General features: G+C 43.5%; 1 protein-coding gene across 5 annotated transcripts in view; it reads left to right on the forward strand.

The window, feature by feature from the left end:
- The window catches only part of LOC109905613 (schwannomin-interacting protein 1), a 346524-nt gene that overhangs the window by 264998 nt on the left and 63511 nt on the right, over nucleotides 1-18015 (forward strand). The window contains exon 1 of one of the 5 annotated variants that reach the window (XM_020503085.2): nucleotides 13902-14529. The exons of 2 other annotated variants lie outside the window; for them this stretch is intronic. In XM_020503085.2, the coding sequence (XP_020358674.2) occupies nucleotides 14524-14529 (6 nt within the window). In that variant the 5' untranslated portion in view covers nucleotides 13902-14523. Of the gene's footprint in view, nucleotides 1-13901; nucleotides 14530-15367; nucleotides 15893-18015 lie in introns of those variants that run through there. 2 more of the 5 variants (XM_031790681.1, XM_020503084.2) reach the window with 2 other exon arrangements.

Raw genomic sequence — 18015 nt, forward strand, 5'->3', positions numbered from 1 at the left:
AATACAGATGAAAACTCTCTAAGTGTGGTCTACAGCTTCTCATGAGATACTCTACCTCAGGCGAGCAAAACCTCGAGACTTCCTTAGATATCGTGCACCAGCTGTTATTTACAAAAACATATAGTCCGCCGCCCCTTCTCTTACCAGACGCCGCTGTTCTATCCTGCCGGTACATCGTATAACCAGCCAGCTGTATGTTGATAGTATCATCATTCAGCCACGACTATAAGATATTACAATTTTGAATGTCCTATTGGTAGTTTAATGTTACGCGTAGGTCATCGATTTTATTCTCCAAAGATTGCACGTTTGCTAGCAGAATGGAAGGAAGTGGGGGTCTATTTGATTGCCTACGAATTCTCAGAAGGCAGCCCGCCTTCTGGCCCATTTTTCTCTGCCTCCAGTTCACACAAATCATGGGGATTTGGGCCTGTTCCTGAGAAAGCAGAATGTCATTCGCGTCTGGTTCATCAGACTCGTTAAAGGAAAAAAAGGATTCTGCCAGTCCATGGTGAGTAATCTCAGTCCTGATCTCCAGAAGTCATATTAGACAATAGTGGCAACATTATGTACAAAATAAGTAAAAAAATAAGTACAAACAACACAAATAAACAATTTTAAAAAACACAATCGGTTGGGGACACGTGAAACATCATTCTTCTCCGGCTTCAGTATTGGGAATGGGATCAATACATGTGGATAATCTTGTCCCTGCTGTGTTTGTAAACACCCTGGTAGTTTGATTAATAACCTGAACCAGATTACAGGCACTGGTTACCCCCAGGACACCAGGGTTAACACCCCTACTCTTACGATAAGTGCCATGGGATCTTTAATGACCTCAGAGAGTCAGGACACCCTTTGAACATCCCATCTGAAAGACAGCACCCTACACAGAGCAGTGTCCCCAATCACTGCCCTGGGGAATTGGAATATTTTTTAGACCAGAGGAAAGAATGCCTCCTACTGGCCCTCCAACACCACTTCAACCAGCATCTGGTCTCCCATCCAGGGACCAACCAGGACCAACCCTGCTTAGCTTCAGAAGCAAGTTCTTAAGTGGACAGCTTGATGAAACCCAGTCAATATTCAGGTCCCCAAGAAAGTACATCACATACACTATCAAGCAATTCACACATATTATTTAGATTCTGACTGTTAGCACTAGGTGGCCGATAGCAAGAACCCAAAAGAAAAGGCTTTAGATGTGCCAAGTGAACCTGCAACCACAACACTTCAATAACACAGATATTTTTTAAGCATTACAGGGATATGGCTCTGAATATATACAGCAACACCTCCACCATAAGCATTTATGTCTCTTCTATGGATGTTATATCCTTGTATTGCTACTGCTGTATCATCAAATGAATTATCTAAGTCTCAGAAATGGCTAATATATTAATGTTATCAGATGTTAGCAAGTTATTGATTTCATGAACCTTGTTTCTAAGGCGGCATATATAATACGGGCTATTTTCAGCCCCTTCCTGGGTAGCTTAACAGAGATCGACATAATACTGAAAAGAGCAAACAAAGCAAGAGAAAAAAAGATACATTCAGGAGACCATTAATCAATTAGTGTGTGTATGCTTGTGTTTACTGCGGGGTTGAAGCTGCGAACCCATAGGTTTGGCTCTCTCATCTCTTCCAGGCTTCTGGGAGGGAGGGTGGACAATGAGCCTGTCATAGCGGATGTAAGCAATGGCCCCACGCACTCTGGCAGCTTTCATGACTGGGACAAGTTATTTTATCTTCTGGCGCACAGCTTTAGGATAGTCCTCGTTGAGGAAGGTATACGTTCTTCTCAAGTTCTTGGCTCTTTCCAGAACAGCTACCTTGTCCTTGAACCTGGTAGTATAAGGGTACAGGGCCAGACCCAGATGCAGACATGGGAGGCAGATGGTTTGAGTCTTTGATATTTATTATATTCCAAAAAGGTAGGCAAGAGAATGGTCGTGGCAAAAGGTCAAAACCAGTTCAGAGTCCAGGTGGTACAGTGTGGCAAGCAGGCTCGAGGTCAGGGCAGGCAGAATGGTCAGGCAGGCTCGAGGTCAGGGCAGGCAGAATGTTCAGGCAGGCGGGTACAGAGTCCAGAAACAGGCAAGAGTCAAACCCGGGAGGAACAGTAAAAGAGAATAGAAAAGGCAGGAGCACGGGAAAAACATGCTGGTTGACTTGAACAGACAAGACGAACTGGCACAGAGACAGGAAACACAGGGATAAATACACCAGGGAAAATTAGCGACACCTGGAGGGGTTGGAGACAATTACAAGAACAGGTAGAACAGAATAGACCAGGACGTGACAGGTAGTCCATCTTCAATTTCTCAGAGATCATTTCTCTCACTTTGTCCTCAGACTCCGTCCAGGTCTCATACGGGGATTCTGTAATTCCGTCCACAACCATGTTGTTCCGCCTTGATTGAACTGATGTCAGAACTGATGTCCTCTCTCAATGACTTACAGATTTCTGTCACCTTGCCGTTCTCCTGTTTCACCTCATCGTGCTCACCCTGGGAGAACTGCAAACTGTTCTTCAGGTCCTGGACCTCTCTGGTCAGGTCGTCCAATCTTTTATTAGCTGAATCTACCAGTATTTGGACAAAACACTTGAAGCTATTTTCTTGTTGTTGTAACAACTGCTTGTGGAACTATTTTTGTTAATTTAAAAGATCCGTCACCTGTGATAGAGAGACACCATTGTCCTCAACGGTATTCCCGCCGGCTTTGGTCTTTGTCATGGTACCTAGCAAAGTAGATTATGCAGTACCTCCTCGCAGTTCCAGACAGGGCAGGCCACAGGGAAGATTGAACAAAACAAACAGCAGGGATCTAGACAGCCACAAACCCGGGACAATCCGTGGTCTCAGCCACGATGGCTAATCACATCGCGGGCTGCGTTCAAGCCCTCAAGAAACCCCACCAGCTTGCTAGGCAGCTAGCTAGCAGCTAGGCTAGCTGCTATGTCAAATATCTCCTCAGACCCAACCTTGGTCGGCAGGATCACTGGACAAAGAGTAGCCGTCCCAGCAACTGATGCCAAATGCGTCGCGGGATCCAAACTAAAAAGTTAGCTAGCTACTAAGAAACATTCCAATACACTTTTCAAAACAACAAACCGAGCTCTCCCTCGTTCCGTGTTCAACAGTAAGTGTTCAATACAAAATGTAAAGCTCTCTCTCACAACCCCTGCTCACAAGCACACATGGTTAGCTGAAGTTAGCTGAAGTTTTAATGGCTGTTTAAAAAACTGAACCATGGATTACAGTCTCTACTGGTCCATAGACTACTTTCAAGGTAAGAAACCATCGAACTTGGGCCAAAAATTGTCCCCCTCCCACAGGAGTCCTCTCCTGGCTAGACTAATTTAGTTGATCACCATCTCCAGCCTTCCCTCTAATTAGCGGTAGCCTTCAGTTTCATGTAATCAGCCTGAAGTGGACTTCCTTCTTCTGCTCCTACAGCGATCCTGATCTCTCTTGTCACACTGATGACTTTGGTCACAACTTATAATTATAACTCGTGAAATTAATAAGCGAAGTCGCTAAAACATCACCGGCTGTATCCCTACGGCACAGGGTAAAGGTAAATTTGATTTCCGTTCAGTCAATTGAGGAGATAAACTGATAATACAATTCAAAAATTGAAATGTACCATTTATTTTCAATGAAGATCATGCTTGTCTCATCTTCATCATTTCACATTCATTCTACTCCTTCCGACCCTTGTATTATCTTATGTCTGTCCTCTGTAGGCTGGTGGCAATGCAGAACAGAAGATAGACATGTCCATTCTATAATGGGTTTATAAGGTCTGCAGACACATGATAAATGTGGAGCAGTGTGAATGGCTCTATCTGCAGCTGGGTGACTGATTCACTCCCATTAAAACAGACACATTACACAAACTCAGCATTCCAATTATATTTCACCCAGGAAATAACACTCCACAGATAGGCTCCAGTTGGGAGCCTGATGTGCTTGTCATCAAAATGAATCTAATGAATGGCTTTCTACACTGTTCAGGAAAAGAAAACATGCGACTTGATGTTTTTCTAGCAACTCATTTCACACTTCGTTAACAGCTAACGTTGTTCATCATATCAAAGGGTACAATGATAGAATCAGGTGTTAATCATCAACCTAAATGTAAGCAGCTTTCCTCGGTTAACCCATTCTGCATGAAATAACGTGAAACACACACAACACCTTAAACCACTTGCTCTAAACTCACATGGTTTTGACACATAGGCAATTGTCATACTACATTGTTAGGCTGAATACCTGTCTTTCACATACACTGTTGATATTCAGTACCAGTGAGTCGTTTAGCCAGTCAAAGGTCAGATCTCCGTTGTGGACATCTGACATCCCTATTCATCAATGGCAGCCTGTCTCCCTCTCCCAATGCTCCCACAGGGTTTTGGTATTTGGTATCTTGGGGTACAGGAAGTTGGTATCTGGTAGCAGTCTCAGGTCTGGATCTTTTTTACCCATCCACCTGACAAGACATGGCGGGAGATGGTGACCTGAAGGGAGAGGGTCCTAACCTAACAGGTAATTTCCCCACTCAAGGCTTGTGGGTTGTACCACAGCCATGTCTAGTCCTGTTTTTGACGGTTCATTTTCTGTTGTGTGGTTCAACTCAAGTCTTGTTTCAAGTGTGTTCTTTTTATTCCTCCTGCGGCCTGTTTTTTAAGAGCCTGTGAGATGGATATAAGCAGAGGGATATGTTCCCTGTTTTTCCAGTATTATCTGAAAGGGTTTTTTCTATCCCTTATATCTCTGTCAGTAATAGGACCTCAGTGATATCTGTCAGATAAATCATTTCCTCATGCAGCCCAGCTCTGGGTGATTGGCAGATAGGCAGCTCCAGGTAGATCTGGGATTAGTTTTGTGCCCAGCCGAGCGCCCATGTGACAAGTGAGGCCTGTTGGCTGGCAATTTCATAGCGACCTCAATGTTCATTGGCACTGCAGGGCACAGTGAGAGAAACACAACAGGGTTTATTGATTGAAGGCGCCTGGGGTGAACTGTACTGTATGATGTTGACTGGTGAACTTCCATTGACCACCTGTCCTAAATCAAAAATTACAGTAAAAGTAATCTGCAGTACGGTCTTCTTTTGTAGGTTGGTTGAAGACATCGATCAAAAGCCTTCTGAGTGAAATGACATGGACATCTCTGTCATGTCATTTGAGATCTTCTCCGACACACAGATGTTTTCTGGTCCAATCTGTAAAGGGTAGAGAGGAATTGTGGATCAAAGTATTGTTGTGGCCTTTACTTGAAGGGAGGTAATAAAGGAATTTCAAAAATGTTGGGTACCACAGTGGAGGGTGTGTGGGTGTAGATGGGGGGGGAGTAGAGGTACGTAGGAGACTAAAACACACTACCTTAGCCTTCTGTTGACAAGTGAATTGCCTGGTGAGAGTGTTAACTCACCCACTTCACGTTCCTCACTAGATGAGGAACCCAAAAGTGTCCCAGCTTCCCTGAAGGCATTTAACTATCTGGTAGCTCACTCTGCCTCTGTGACCAATTGGCGTTTGGGGGATTTGTCTGATGAGAAATGGGGGAAGCGGGAAATATGGGAATGGGTGTGAGGGGAAGATAGGGATAGGGCCCCCGCTGCCTCTCTCTTTGGGGAGCTCCCTGATGGTGGTGTCCCCTCTGTTGCGAGGAGAGTGTCTCAGTAAGGGGTCTTTGAAGTAGTGCTCTTTCATTACCAGGACGTAATCCTTTGGGCTGCTATTATATATTTATATATCTGTACACCGCTCCTCTCCCATCCTCCTTCAATAAAGTATGTTAAAAGGATCAAATTTAGGCCGTGCAGCTTACAGCGGACATGTGGCGGCCTACATGTGCTGTAGGTGGTTGTAATGCTGTAAGTGTTAGCTTGATACTCATCTAAAAACGTTACACTACCAGCTGTTCGAATCAGAAAACCTGTCAGAGGAATAACATGTTTGTGTTAACCCTGTCTCAACCCTGTGAGTGCAGTTGTCCATATGTGCATGGGGTGAATTCAGCAGTGGTAAATCTCCGATTACATCCTACCCACTGGGCACAGACGCCAGTAAAACTACTGAGTTGCCGGGCTTCCGGTTTAGCATGTGAATGGAGAAGTAGCTTGCAGATGAGCTCCTACGCATTAGTTCATTTTGCCAAATTTTTACTTTGCATTTCACTTTCTTACATATTAGATTTGATTGATGAGTTCGTAAATTACCTTTTTGATTCAAATGTCACACGATCTGAGGAGCAGAAGACCTGTAACTAACATTTCAACCGTAATGGCAGTTGTGAATGGTAATGGCACCGACTCCAGTCCAACTGTTACAGAGCCTCATGCGGTCACACTCCCCACAGATCTTCAGAAAGATCTTCAGAATCTCAGTTCGGTTCTGGTCTCAGAATTTACAGCTACCATTGCCACTCAGCTCAAAATGGCCATCGATGCTGCTCTGGCCCCCTTCTCCGCCTTCCTGGGTGGTGTCTGAGCCGCTGCAGATGAACAAGGCTGCCGACTTGAAGGCTTTGAACATGACCTGTGTGACTACAGTAACCGCATAGTAGCCCTTGAGAAAACGGTCGCCCGTCTGAGCTCTGAAATCCAGAAGCTGATTGACAAGACCGATGACCTGGAGTCCCGGTCTCGCCGTTGCAATCTTTGGGTTGTTGGCATACCAGAGGATTTGAAGGAGGGGACTCAGTTAAGGTCATGTCAGACTTGTTTGCGGAGGTGCTGGGTCTGGCCATCGTTCCATCACCCCCGAAGCTGGACAGAGCCCACTGCATTGGCCCCTCCCCGGCGGGCGGAGACGACAACTCCAAGCCTAGAGTATTTATTGTCCTTTTTCACAACTACAGTGACAAGGAGCACATCCTCCAGAGGCAGGGCAGAGACCAGCTACACTTCTGCGGGCGGAAGGTGTTCATCTTTCCTAACCTCAGCTCGAATGTTACCAAGAAAATAGCTAAATTCCTTGATGTGAAACACAACTTTCATGAGAAGAAAGTGAAATTCTCACTCCGCTTCCCTGCTCGTCTTCACGTTGAACATGCTGGGGGAAGCTACAGTTTTACTCACACGAGGATGCCCAGTGTTGTTCTGACAGTCACTTCTGAGCCGTATCTTGGATCTAAGACCTACTCTTTTGCCAGGTAGCATGCATAGCCTAGCCTACAATTACCTTTTTGTTTCTATTTTGTATTTTATTTTATTGCATTTTTCACCCGTTTTCTCTTTTATCTTTGCAAATGCTTGGTCTGTTTTCACACCTTTTTCCTTTCAAAATGTTAGATGGCAAACAATGCTAATAATAGTAATATTGGAATAGGTAGGCCTAATCCTATGAAGTTTTTATCTTGGAATACTAAAACAATGAATAATCCTGTCAAGAGTTCTCGGGTCTTCTCCCATTTGAAAAAGCTAAAAGCAGATGTGTTATTTTTACCATTTACACATTAAAGATCACTCAAGGCTACAAAACTCCAGGTTCCGTCAGATTTTCCATTCAGACTTTAACTCCAAAGCCATAGGTGTTGGAATTTTGGTTAGTAAAATAACACATTTATCTACTACTAATGATATTTCAGACAGTAATGGGAGATATTTCATCATAACTGGCACCATTTGGCACACACCTGGTTTATTGGTCAATGTATATGCTCCCAATTTTGATGAATTTGCCAATGGGTTGCTGGGGAAAATTCCTTCTCTGAACACCCATCTTTTGATATTTGGCGGGGATCTGAATTGTGTTATTAGCCCGGCTTTAGACCACTCCAGCCCCAGAACTATGTCTCCTTCTGCTATGTCAAAGTCCTTCTCAGATGGTATGGTTCAGAATGGGTGTACAGATCACTGGAGATTTCAGAATCCCCAGGAAATAGAATATTCTTTCATTTCACATGTACACCATTCTTTATCTCGTATTGACTACTTCTTCATTGATCTAAAGTTACTTCCAAATGTCACCTCTTCTGAATATTCCCCCATTGTAATTTCTGACCATGGACCTTAAGCGCTCGACATAGTCCTATCAGGACAAACTTCAACTCCTCTCTGTTGGAGATTCAATTCTCTTCTCCTGTCTGATGTCTGTAACGTTATCTCCACTTCTATTGATCATTTTCTTTTTCAAATCAGACAAGCTCAACCTCTCATTCTCTCTTATGGGAATCAAATAAGGCCTATCTTAGAGGAGAAATGACTTCTTCTTCTTCTCATTTAAACAAAACTGGGTAAGCTGAACTAGAAGAACTCTCTAAAGCCATCCTTAACTTAGACCACCAATATGCCTTGACACCATCTCCAGAGCTATATAAGCAACACTTGAATTTACAATCTGAATTCAATCTCTTGTCCACTATAGATGCAGAAAGGTTACTATTGCATTCATACGGTACCTACTATGAACATGGTGACAGGGCAAGTTGTCTGCTCGCACACCAATTAAAACGCAGTGCTTCTACCCGTCTGATTCCTCAAATTAAAGATTCCTTTCATAGCTTGATTTCTGACCCTACAGGGACCAATAACACCTTCAAATCTTTCTATTCCTCCCCGTATACGTCTGCATTTCCATCAGATACTGCCAATATGACTACATTTTTGGGTGAACTGGAGACTCCCACAGTTGAAACTGCAGATGAGCTTGATTCCCCTCTCAGCCTTGAAGAAGTTATTCAGTCTATCAAGTCAATGCAGAACAGCAAGGCTCCAGGGCCTGATGGGTTTCCAACTGAGTTATTTAAGAAATTCTATACCAAGTTAGCCCCTTTACTTTTATCTATGTATAATGAATCACTTAAACGTGGCTCGTTGCCACCTACCCTAACACAGACTTCAATAGCGCTTCTCCTTAATAAGGGGAAAGACCCCACTTCCTGTTCTTCATTTAGGCCCCTAAGTCTCCTTAATGTGGATGTAAATGTGCTGCTGAAGGTTGTGGCGAGGCGTCTGGAAGTAGGCTTAACAGGACTCATATCACAGGAACAAACCTCATTTATACAGGACAGATATTCATTTTTTTATATTCGGATGCTGTTCAACATGATTAATTCTAAACAATTCTCCAACTCTCCTGAGATGGTAATCTCCCTAGATGCAGAAAATGAATTCAACAGAATTGAATGGGAATACCTATTTGCTATTCTTAAAAAAATTGATTTGGGGCCAAACTTAGCTCATGGATCTGTCTCTTGTGTACATCTCCCCAGGCCAGTGTCTGTAGCAATGTACCAATGTTCAGATTATTTTGCCCTGGAACTTGGGACACGCCAAGGCTGCCCATTGTCCCCTTTATTATTTGCTGTTGCATCCTGCAACCTGTTTACCTTCTATCCTTTCTATTCTGGAATACTTCATCTCCTTTTCCTTTTCAGCTTAGTCGCTCTGGTTTCAAATACCTTGGAGTGAACTTACACTACCGTTCAAAAGTTTGGGGTCACTTAGAAATGTTTTTTATTTTTTATTTAACCTTTATTTAACTAGGAATGTCCTTGTTTTTGAATGAAAATCACATTTTTGTCCATTAAAATAACATAAAATTGATCATAAATACAGTGTAGACATTGTTGTAAATAACTATTGTAGCTGGAAACGGCTGATTTTTTTTATGGAATATCTACATAGGTGTACAGAGGCCCATTATAAGCAACCATCACTCCCATGTTCCAATGGCACATTGTGTTAGCTAATCCAAGTTTATCATTTTAAAAGGCTAATTGATCATTAGAAAACCCTTTTGAAATTATGTTAGCACAGCTGAAAACTGTTGTCCTGATTAAAGAAGCAATAAAACTGGCCTTCTTTAGACTAGTTGAGTATCTGGAGCATCAGCATTTGTGGGTTCGATTACAGGCTCAAAAGGTCCAGAAACAAAGGACTTTCTTCTGAAACTCGTCAGTCTATTCTTGATCTGAGAAATGAAGGCTATTCCATGCGAGAAATTGCCAAGAAACTGAAAATCTGGTACAACACTGTGTACTACTCCCTTCACAGTACAGGGCAAACTGGCCCTAACCAGAATAGAAAGAGGAGTGGGTGGCCCCGGTGCACAACTGAGCAAGAGGACAAGTACATTAGATTGTCTAGTTTGAGTAACAGACACCTCACAAGTCCTCAACTGGTAGCTTCATTAAATAGTACCCGCAAAACACCCAGTCTCAACATCAACAGTGAAGAGGCGACTCGGGGATGCTGGTCTTCTAGGCAGAGTTCCTCTGTCCAGTGTCTGTGTTCTTTTGCCCATCTTTTTATTGGCCAATCTGAGATATGGCTTTATCTTTGCAACTCTGCCTAGAAGGCCAGCATCCCTGAGTAGCCTCTTCACTGAAAATGAACAGTTTACCCAAATCATTTTATCCATTTCAATCTATCGCAAGTCAATCAATCAGGCTGTTACCACATTTATCTGGTCAGCAGATCTTTACTTCAGAGATGCAAGTTTAGTGGAGGGTTGGCACTAGCCAACTTTTTATACTATTACTGGGAAGCCAACATTCAGAAATTGCCATTCTGGTTACATGTTCCAGATACCCCATGGTGCCACCTAGAGGCACATGATTCTATTTCTTCTTCTCTTCCTGCTTTGCTCTGCTCTTCTCTCCCAGCACCCCCTCTCGCTATACTCGCAATCCTATAGTGCTTTCCACACTTAAGATTTGGCACTGGTTTCGACGGCATTTTAAATTCTCCTCTGCATCTACTATGGGTCCTATTGATAAGAATCACTTATTCCCCGCTTCCTTAACAGATAATTGTTTCTCTCACTGGACAAGGAAATGTGTTAAGTCCTTCCAAGACGTATATGTCAATGAATTGTTTTCTAGTTTTCCCAACCTGGCCTCTAACTGCTCTTTGCCTCCATCTCACTTTTTCCATTACCTTCAAATTAGGCATTGTGTCTCCGTCCAATTTTCTGGCTTACCTGCTCCACCCCCTTGCCAACCCTGGGATGACATATTGACTCTACTACCTCGACAGAAAGCAGTCATTTCTCAGATCTCTCTGTGTATTGTGTCATTGGACAAACACTCCACCAACAAAACTAAATCTGCTTGGGAACGGGAAATGGGTGTTGAATTTAGGAAGGAGTGGCAGGATGAGGTGATTGATGGAGTACGCTTAACTACATCTTGTGCTCGTCTTGGTCTCATGCACTTTAAGGTTTTACATAGAGTGTATTTTTCCAAATCCAGATTGTCTGAAATATATCCAAATATAAATCTTAAGTGTGATCGATGTCATGTCTCACCCTGTGACCTTAGTCACATGTTCATGCAATGCTCTGAACTACAAAATTACTGGGATTCTATTTTAAAATGTTTATCTGAGGTGCTTGAAATTAACCTGCAGCCATGTCCCTTGATAGCTATTTTTGGTATTCCAGAAGACTTGTTCTCCTTGGACCCCAAACCTTCCCATATTGTTGCTTTTACATCCTTATTAGCTAGATGTAGAATTCTTCTCCTGTGGAAGTCTGCTCCGCCCCCCTCTACTTCTCAATGGCTCAACGATTTTATGTTCTTCCTAAAGCTTGAGAAAATGAACTATTCTCTTAGCGGTTCCCAATGACACATTTGTTAGAAGATGGCAACCATTTATATCATACTTTAATGGCTTGCAGAGGCTCCCCTCTGATGAGATGCTTTAAGGTATCCCAGTAGGTATTACCAGTAGTCATTACAAAATAGGTACAGTCATCAATATAATGCTATCCAGTCCAAGCAGCTTTGTCTAAGGTTTACTGATAATTTATTTACGTATTTATTTCTGGTTTTGTTGCGCCACATTTTCTATCTTGAATCTGTATTGAGTTGTTTGTATGTGAGACAATTTTTCTTTTTTTCCTGTGTTCTTGTTTGATTGTTTATTTGTTGTGATATCTCTGTAGAATGTTGTTTTCTATGACCGAACTGGGGGAGGGTGTGGGGTGGGTTGGGTATATGGGGTGATTGGGGTGGATGGTTGGGAGAGGTTGGGAGGGAGGGAATCGAGGTGGGGGAACTGAGGTAGGGCGAAGAGGTAGGGAAGGGACTGGAGGGGTTGGGGGGTAGGTGTGCTGTGTGGAGGGAGGGGTTGGGGGTAGATGTGTTGTGTGGAGGGAGGGAGGGGTTGGGGTTGGGGGGTAGATGTGTGGTGAGGTGGGAGGGAGGGGTTGGGGGGTAGATGTGTGGTGTGGAGAGTGGGAGGGAGGGGTTGGGGGTAGATGTGTGGTGTGGAGGGAGGGAGGGAGGGAGGGAGGAAGGGGTTGGGATGTAGATGTGTGGTGTGGAGAGAGGGAGGGAGGGGTTGGGGGTAGATGTGTTGTGTGGAGGGAGGGAGGGATGGAGGAAGGGGTTGGGATGTAGATGTGTTGTGTGGAGGGAGGGAGAGAGGGAGGGGTTGGGGGTAGATGTGTGGTGTGGTGTGGAGGGAGGGAGGGAGGGAGGGAGGGAGGGAGGGAGGGAGGGAGGGAGGGAGGGAGGGAGGGGTTGGGGGTAGATGTGTGGTGTGGAGGGAGGGAGGGAGGGAGGGAGGGAGGGAGGGAGGGAGGGAGGGAGGGAGGGAGGGAGGGAGGGAGGGAGGGAGGGAGGGAGGGAGGGAGGGAGGGAGGGAGGGAGGGAGGGAGGGGTTGGGGGTAGATGTGTGGTGTGGTGTGGAGGGAGGGAGGAGGGAGGGAGGGAGGGAGGGAGGGAGGGAGGGAGGGAGGGAGGGAGGGAGGGAGGGAGGGAGGGAGGGAGGGAGGGAGGGAGGGAGGGAGGGAGGGAGGGAGGGATATGGTAAAATCTTTGTATTTACATTGATGTACATTTGGTAAAACTTGAATAAAAATATATGTTTAAAAAGTATACTGAGTTGTCAATTTAAGTGAACTCAACGTGAACTCAACAAAACATTTCACAATGACATTGGATCTAGGTTAAACGTTCGGTGGATCTAGGTTAAACGTTCGGTGGATCTAGGTTAAACGTTCGGTGGATCTAGGTTAAACGTTCGGTGGATCTAGGTTAAACGTTCGGTGGATCTAGGTTAAACGTTCGGTGGATCTAGGTTAAACGTTCGGTGGATCTAGGTTAAACGTTCGGTGGATCTAGGTTAAATGTTCGGTGGATCTAGGTTAAACGTTCGGTGGATCTAGGTTAAACGTTCGGTGAAAAAAAGACGAAATACCCTTACATTGAGAACTTTTTGCAAATCCAATTAGTTTCCCACGTTGATTCAACATAATCACATAGATTTGGGGGGTTGAAATTACTTGGATTCTTTTTTGATTCAACCAGTTTTTGTCCAGTGGGTATTCTGCACTACTTTTGGATAGTAGTGCACTATATGCAGAATAGGCCTTGGCCAAAAGTGAGATGGAGAATGAGATGTCAGAGGTCTCTAGCCAAGAGTAGTGCACTATATGGAATAAGGTGTGATTTGAGACACAGACCGTGAATTCTGTGGACAGTGCTGCCCAGTGCCACCCTACTGCATGGCAGTCTGGCAAAAGACAGACTAAACAGAGCTTGGTAACAAAACAGACCACAACCCTCTGTGCCAAAACACTCTCTGCCCAGAAGACTTGATTTATATTTTTGATCATCAACATAGCACTAACAAGCCTTCAATTACTTGTGAAAAGTAAAGTGATCTCAACTACAAAGTTAATCACAGCAGATTAGTTGAGATGTCCAAGGGTGCTTATAGCTTATGCAGTCACAGTATGACAGAAACTGTTCCAAACCTACTCAGAACACCAGAGCATATTGAATTATTCAACTAGATATAGTGTTGGGCTCTTTTTTTTTATCTCTCTCACTTTCTCTCTTCCTCTCTCTCTCTCTCTCTTTCTCTCTCTCTCTCTCCCTCTCTCTCTCTCTCTCTCTCTCTCTCTCTCTGTCTATCATTTTACCTCAATATACAATTCGCAAGGTCAGTGAGTGCAGAAGGCAGGGCTGTTGTTCTGTCATCAGTTTGTTCTCAGAGCAGCTTGCTGCGATAGAGCGCTGGGAAGTTGAGACGCCGCTGTGGCAGAGAGCTTCTTTGCATGTGTGTGAGCGTTTAGTCGAGTACACTGGAAAGCAGAGATACAGTATGTGTGAGGCTGACTTGTGCGGACGATAAAAACGCGGAGGGAGATACACATTCACATTCTCTAGCCAATCATTGTGTGAGCCTGTGTGTGCATGCACTGAACGGTAGAAGCGACGTTTGACATCTGTACCGGGCGAGAAGAGAAGAGCGGCGACCAGGGCGCTCGCAAAATCGTGGATTTTTTTTAACGCATCTATTTTAGATTTTTTTTACCGCGTGTTTTTTTTTTTACCCAGCCTCGGGAGTGCTCGAGTTCCGCGGCGGATACACACAGAGCAATGACTGGACTGGCATACGTTCTCAACAATCTACCGGCTTTCTCTAATATCTCCGGGTAGCGGATAATATCCTCACCAACTACCGAGTTATACTGACAAATAAAGATACAATTGTTGTCTGCTATTGACTTTAAGATGTCTTGAGACAAGACATTTTACAGAGAAAATGACAGTAAGTATTGGTGATGCGTTTGTTGTTATGACTAAGCAACCCATAGGCTGGGCTATTTGCATTACCTTCTTTCATGTCTTCTATAGGTCATCGGTCGAAATAGATGTATTTAGAATAGGCTGTTTTCTTTCATTCAGACATTTTACTATAGGGCGTTTGCAGGTTAGTAGGCTATCATTAGTACAGTGTGTGCCTGGGCTGGTTTATTTTCGGATATAGGCTGTCTTCTTCAACAGCCTATAGCAGCCTTACCATGGAGGGATAAACCGTTGTTATTGATATGTAGTGCAGTGTGGTCTATTGATAGGAACCCTGTCGTCAGTGTGCTCTCGTTATGTTCGTTGTCATCTGCGTTGTGAAATTGGGCGGTTCTGTCACCGCTGTTGCCGGGGGAAGTGAGGTTTCTCCCGTGACTTTTTTTTAGGAACATTACATCATTTGTGGATGAATGACTCAGCATACGGCTATGTGCGCTCTACCTGTTTATGAAGTTGATATTTACCTGCATTAAAGGTTTGTATTAAGTGGCATTAGCTGAACACAGGCTATTGCACAGAGCAGTGTTTTGGGTAGCCTAAATGACAGTCTGATTTGGGGAGAAGAGGCATGGGTGTTAAATGTAATGCCCATTTAGCCTACTAAGCAAGTGCAAAATTGTTGTTGTAGATTATTCACAATTACATAAAAATGACAGGGGTTTATTATTGTGGCCAGTGTCCTCTCCAATACAATAATTAAACCCAAAACGCTCGCATCGCTGGCGGGGTGGGGTTCCGCGCAGCTGTCAATTTGCATGTATTGTGTGGCCAAATCCACCCAGTGTGTCCGCTGCGAAGTTAATCGCAGAGAGGATCAACCAAAGCGGGCCCCACCGCTCCCCCGCCCAGCTGTCTTGACGGGATTTCTCGCCTTCTTAAAATAATAAGGCTACACATTTTACACGGACTCAAATGAACCGAAGCCCAACATTGTTTTAATATGATAATACAGGAACTGGAAGCGTCACTTTAATTCCGACGTGTTTGATAGGGCTAGAGACGTTTCATTTTCTTTTAGAATAGTTATAGAGGCTACGCTACGCTCTTTTCCACCAATGGAGCCGTTGCCCTTTTAAGGACTCGCAGGTTGAGATTTAAAACGGATTCCCACCGTTTCCCCACTATAGGCTACGGTGGTAGCCTACTTCAATGGCTGGAGATTAAAGTAAGGACGCCATGATCCCTTATCCATCTTCTTATTTATAATGTGCAGAGTAGGCTAATATAAAATAGTCCTTGAATAATCGTGGAATGGCAGGAGGAATTTCGAATAACATCGGCCGGATGGATCACTGATAGAGCGGGTGTTTTTGATGAGCATTTTGGTAAGGTTTGCTACATTGTAGCAAATTGTAACGAACGCTCCACTCTTTGAAAGTCTGCGCAAGGATTCGTGACTTCACGTAGGCGATATGTCACATGTAGGCTACACAACATGTTGATCTCGAATCTTAATCATAAACGTGACTGGACTCCGACATATGAGGGGAGGTGCAGGACGCACGCGCGTTTATACCCCCCGCCTAGACGTCAACTAGCCTACTACGACATTGACACTACGTGCAAGCTATGAATCGGTGTGTCAACCCCCTTTTCAGATGTTGTCCTTATCAAAATAATCCACATGTATAATATAACATCAATGTAACGAAACATTGCCATTTTGCGAGAGTGCGAGTTACAGTGAGCCACTGTTGCCAACATCTCGACTGTTGCCAGCCTGACCCCCTCCAGATTATACTGGTTTGTCTGGGCCTGGGAGAAGAAATTAAATAATTACTTTACGTTACTTTTAGATGACTTTCCCCTTAAGAGTCATTAGAAGAAGACAACAATGTATGTTACCAATTGAACAACATATTGCAGGATAAATCAATGTTAAAGTTTACATAGCTGGCAATATGGATATTACATTTTATTTTATGAGTTGGTTATGTAGGCTTCTTCTAACCCATCGCTTTCTACTACATATAATAATACGATTCAATTATATCTTTACATTAAAGGCCAAAGTCTGTCAGAATTCCAGTCATTCCAATAAATGTTATACACCTTGATCTTCAAGAATAGGACCTGGAAATATGCAAGTATAGATTAGCCAAATTGTTTTACCTGAGCATGAGCCCAAGTCTAAGGACTAGCCAGCCCTACTCTGTGGTTTATGATTTTGTTGTCATGGAGGACTGATTGGGCTCATTGATTCGATGCTGCGCTCATGGAATGGCATGCTTTGAGCGCTACTGAAAAGTGCTATTTACGAGAAAAGGTATGCCATGTGCTGCATTTGCTATAGACCTATTGTTTACCTTTTTGTTGGTGACACTTTGATATCTTGATAATATGCAGCTGTTTAAGGGGAAAATTAACAAATATGTTGGTAAAAAGCTGAGGGATGGGCCTGGATAAATGTAACCCCTCTCAGAATGATTAGACAAAGCTATGGATGCAAGGACTGATCATTCATGATATTAAAATTATTGTTTTAACCATGTTATGAGGCTATACAGTGTTTGTTTACATTTACCATGTTTACAAACATTGGAGAAAAACAAGCTTATATTTTGGGTTCTAATGAAGTGTGACAGTTGAACTAAGCTCATGAGGAATGTTTAAATTATATTCTTCAAGAATCAATGTATATATACACTACGGTTCAAAAGTTTGGGGTCACTTAGAAATGTACTTGTTTTTGAAAGAAAAGCATATTTTTTGTCCATTAAAATAACATCAAATTGCTCAGAAATCCAGTGTAGACATTGTTAATGTTGTAAATGACTATTGTAAGTGGACACGGCAGATTTTTTTATGGAATATCTACATAGGCGTACAGAGGCCCATTATCAGCAACCATCTCTCCTGTGTTCCAAAGGCATGTTGTGTTAGCTAATCCAAGTTTATAATTTTAAAAGGCTAATTGTTCATTAGAAAACCCTTTTGCAATTATGTTAGCACAGCTGAAAACTGTTGTCCTGATTAAAGAAGCAATACAACTGGCCTTCTTTAGACTAGTTGAGTATCTGCAGCATCATCATTTGTGGGTTCGATTACAGGCTCAAAATGACCAGAAACAAAGAACTTTCTTCTGAAATTCATCGGTCTATTCTTGTTCTGAGAAATGAAGGCTATTTCATGCGAGAAATTGCCAAGAAACTGAAGATCTCGTACAACGCTGTGTACTACTCCCTTCACAGAACAGCGCAAGCTGGCTCTAACCAGAATAGAAAGAGGAGTGGGAGGCACAACTGAGCAAGAGGACAAGTACATTAGATTGTCTAGTTTGAGAAACAGACACCTCACAAGTCCTCAACGGGCAGCTTCATTAAATGATGGTGATGGTCTGGGGGTGCTTTGGTGGTGGTAAAGTGGGAGATTTGTACAGGGTAAAGGGGATTTTGAAGAAGGAAGGCTATCACTCCATTTTGCAACGCCATGCCATACCCTGTGGACG

The sequence above is a fragment of the Oncorhynchus kisutch genome, linkage group LG15 (assembly GCF_002021735.2).
Source record: "Oncorhynchus kisutch isolate 150728-3 linkage group LG15, Okis_V2, whole genome shotgun sequence".
Classification (NCBI taxonomy): domain Eukaryota; kingdom Metazoa; phylum Chordata; class Actinopteri; order Salmoniformes; family Salmonidae; genus Oncorhynchus; species Oncorhynchus kisutch.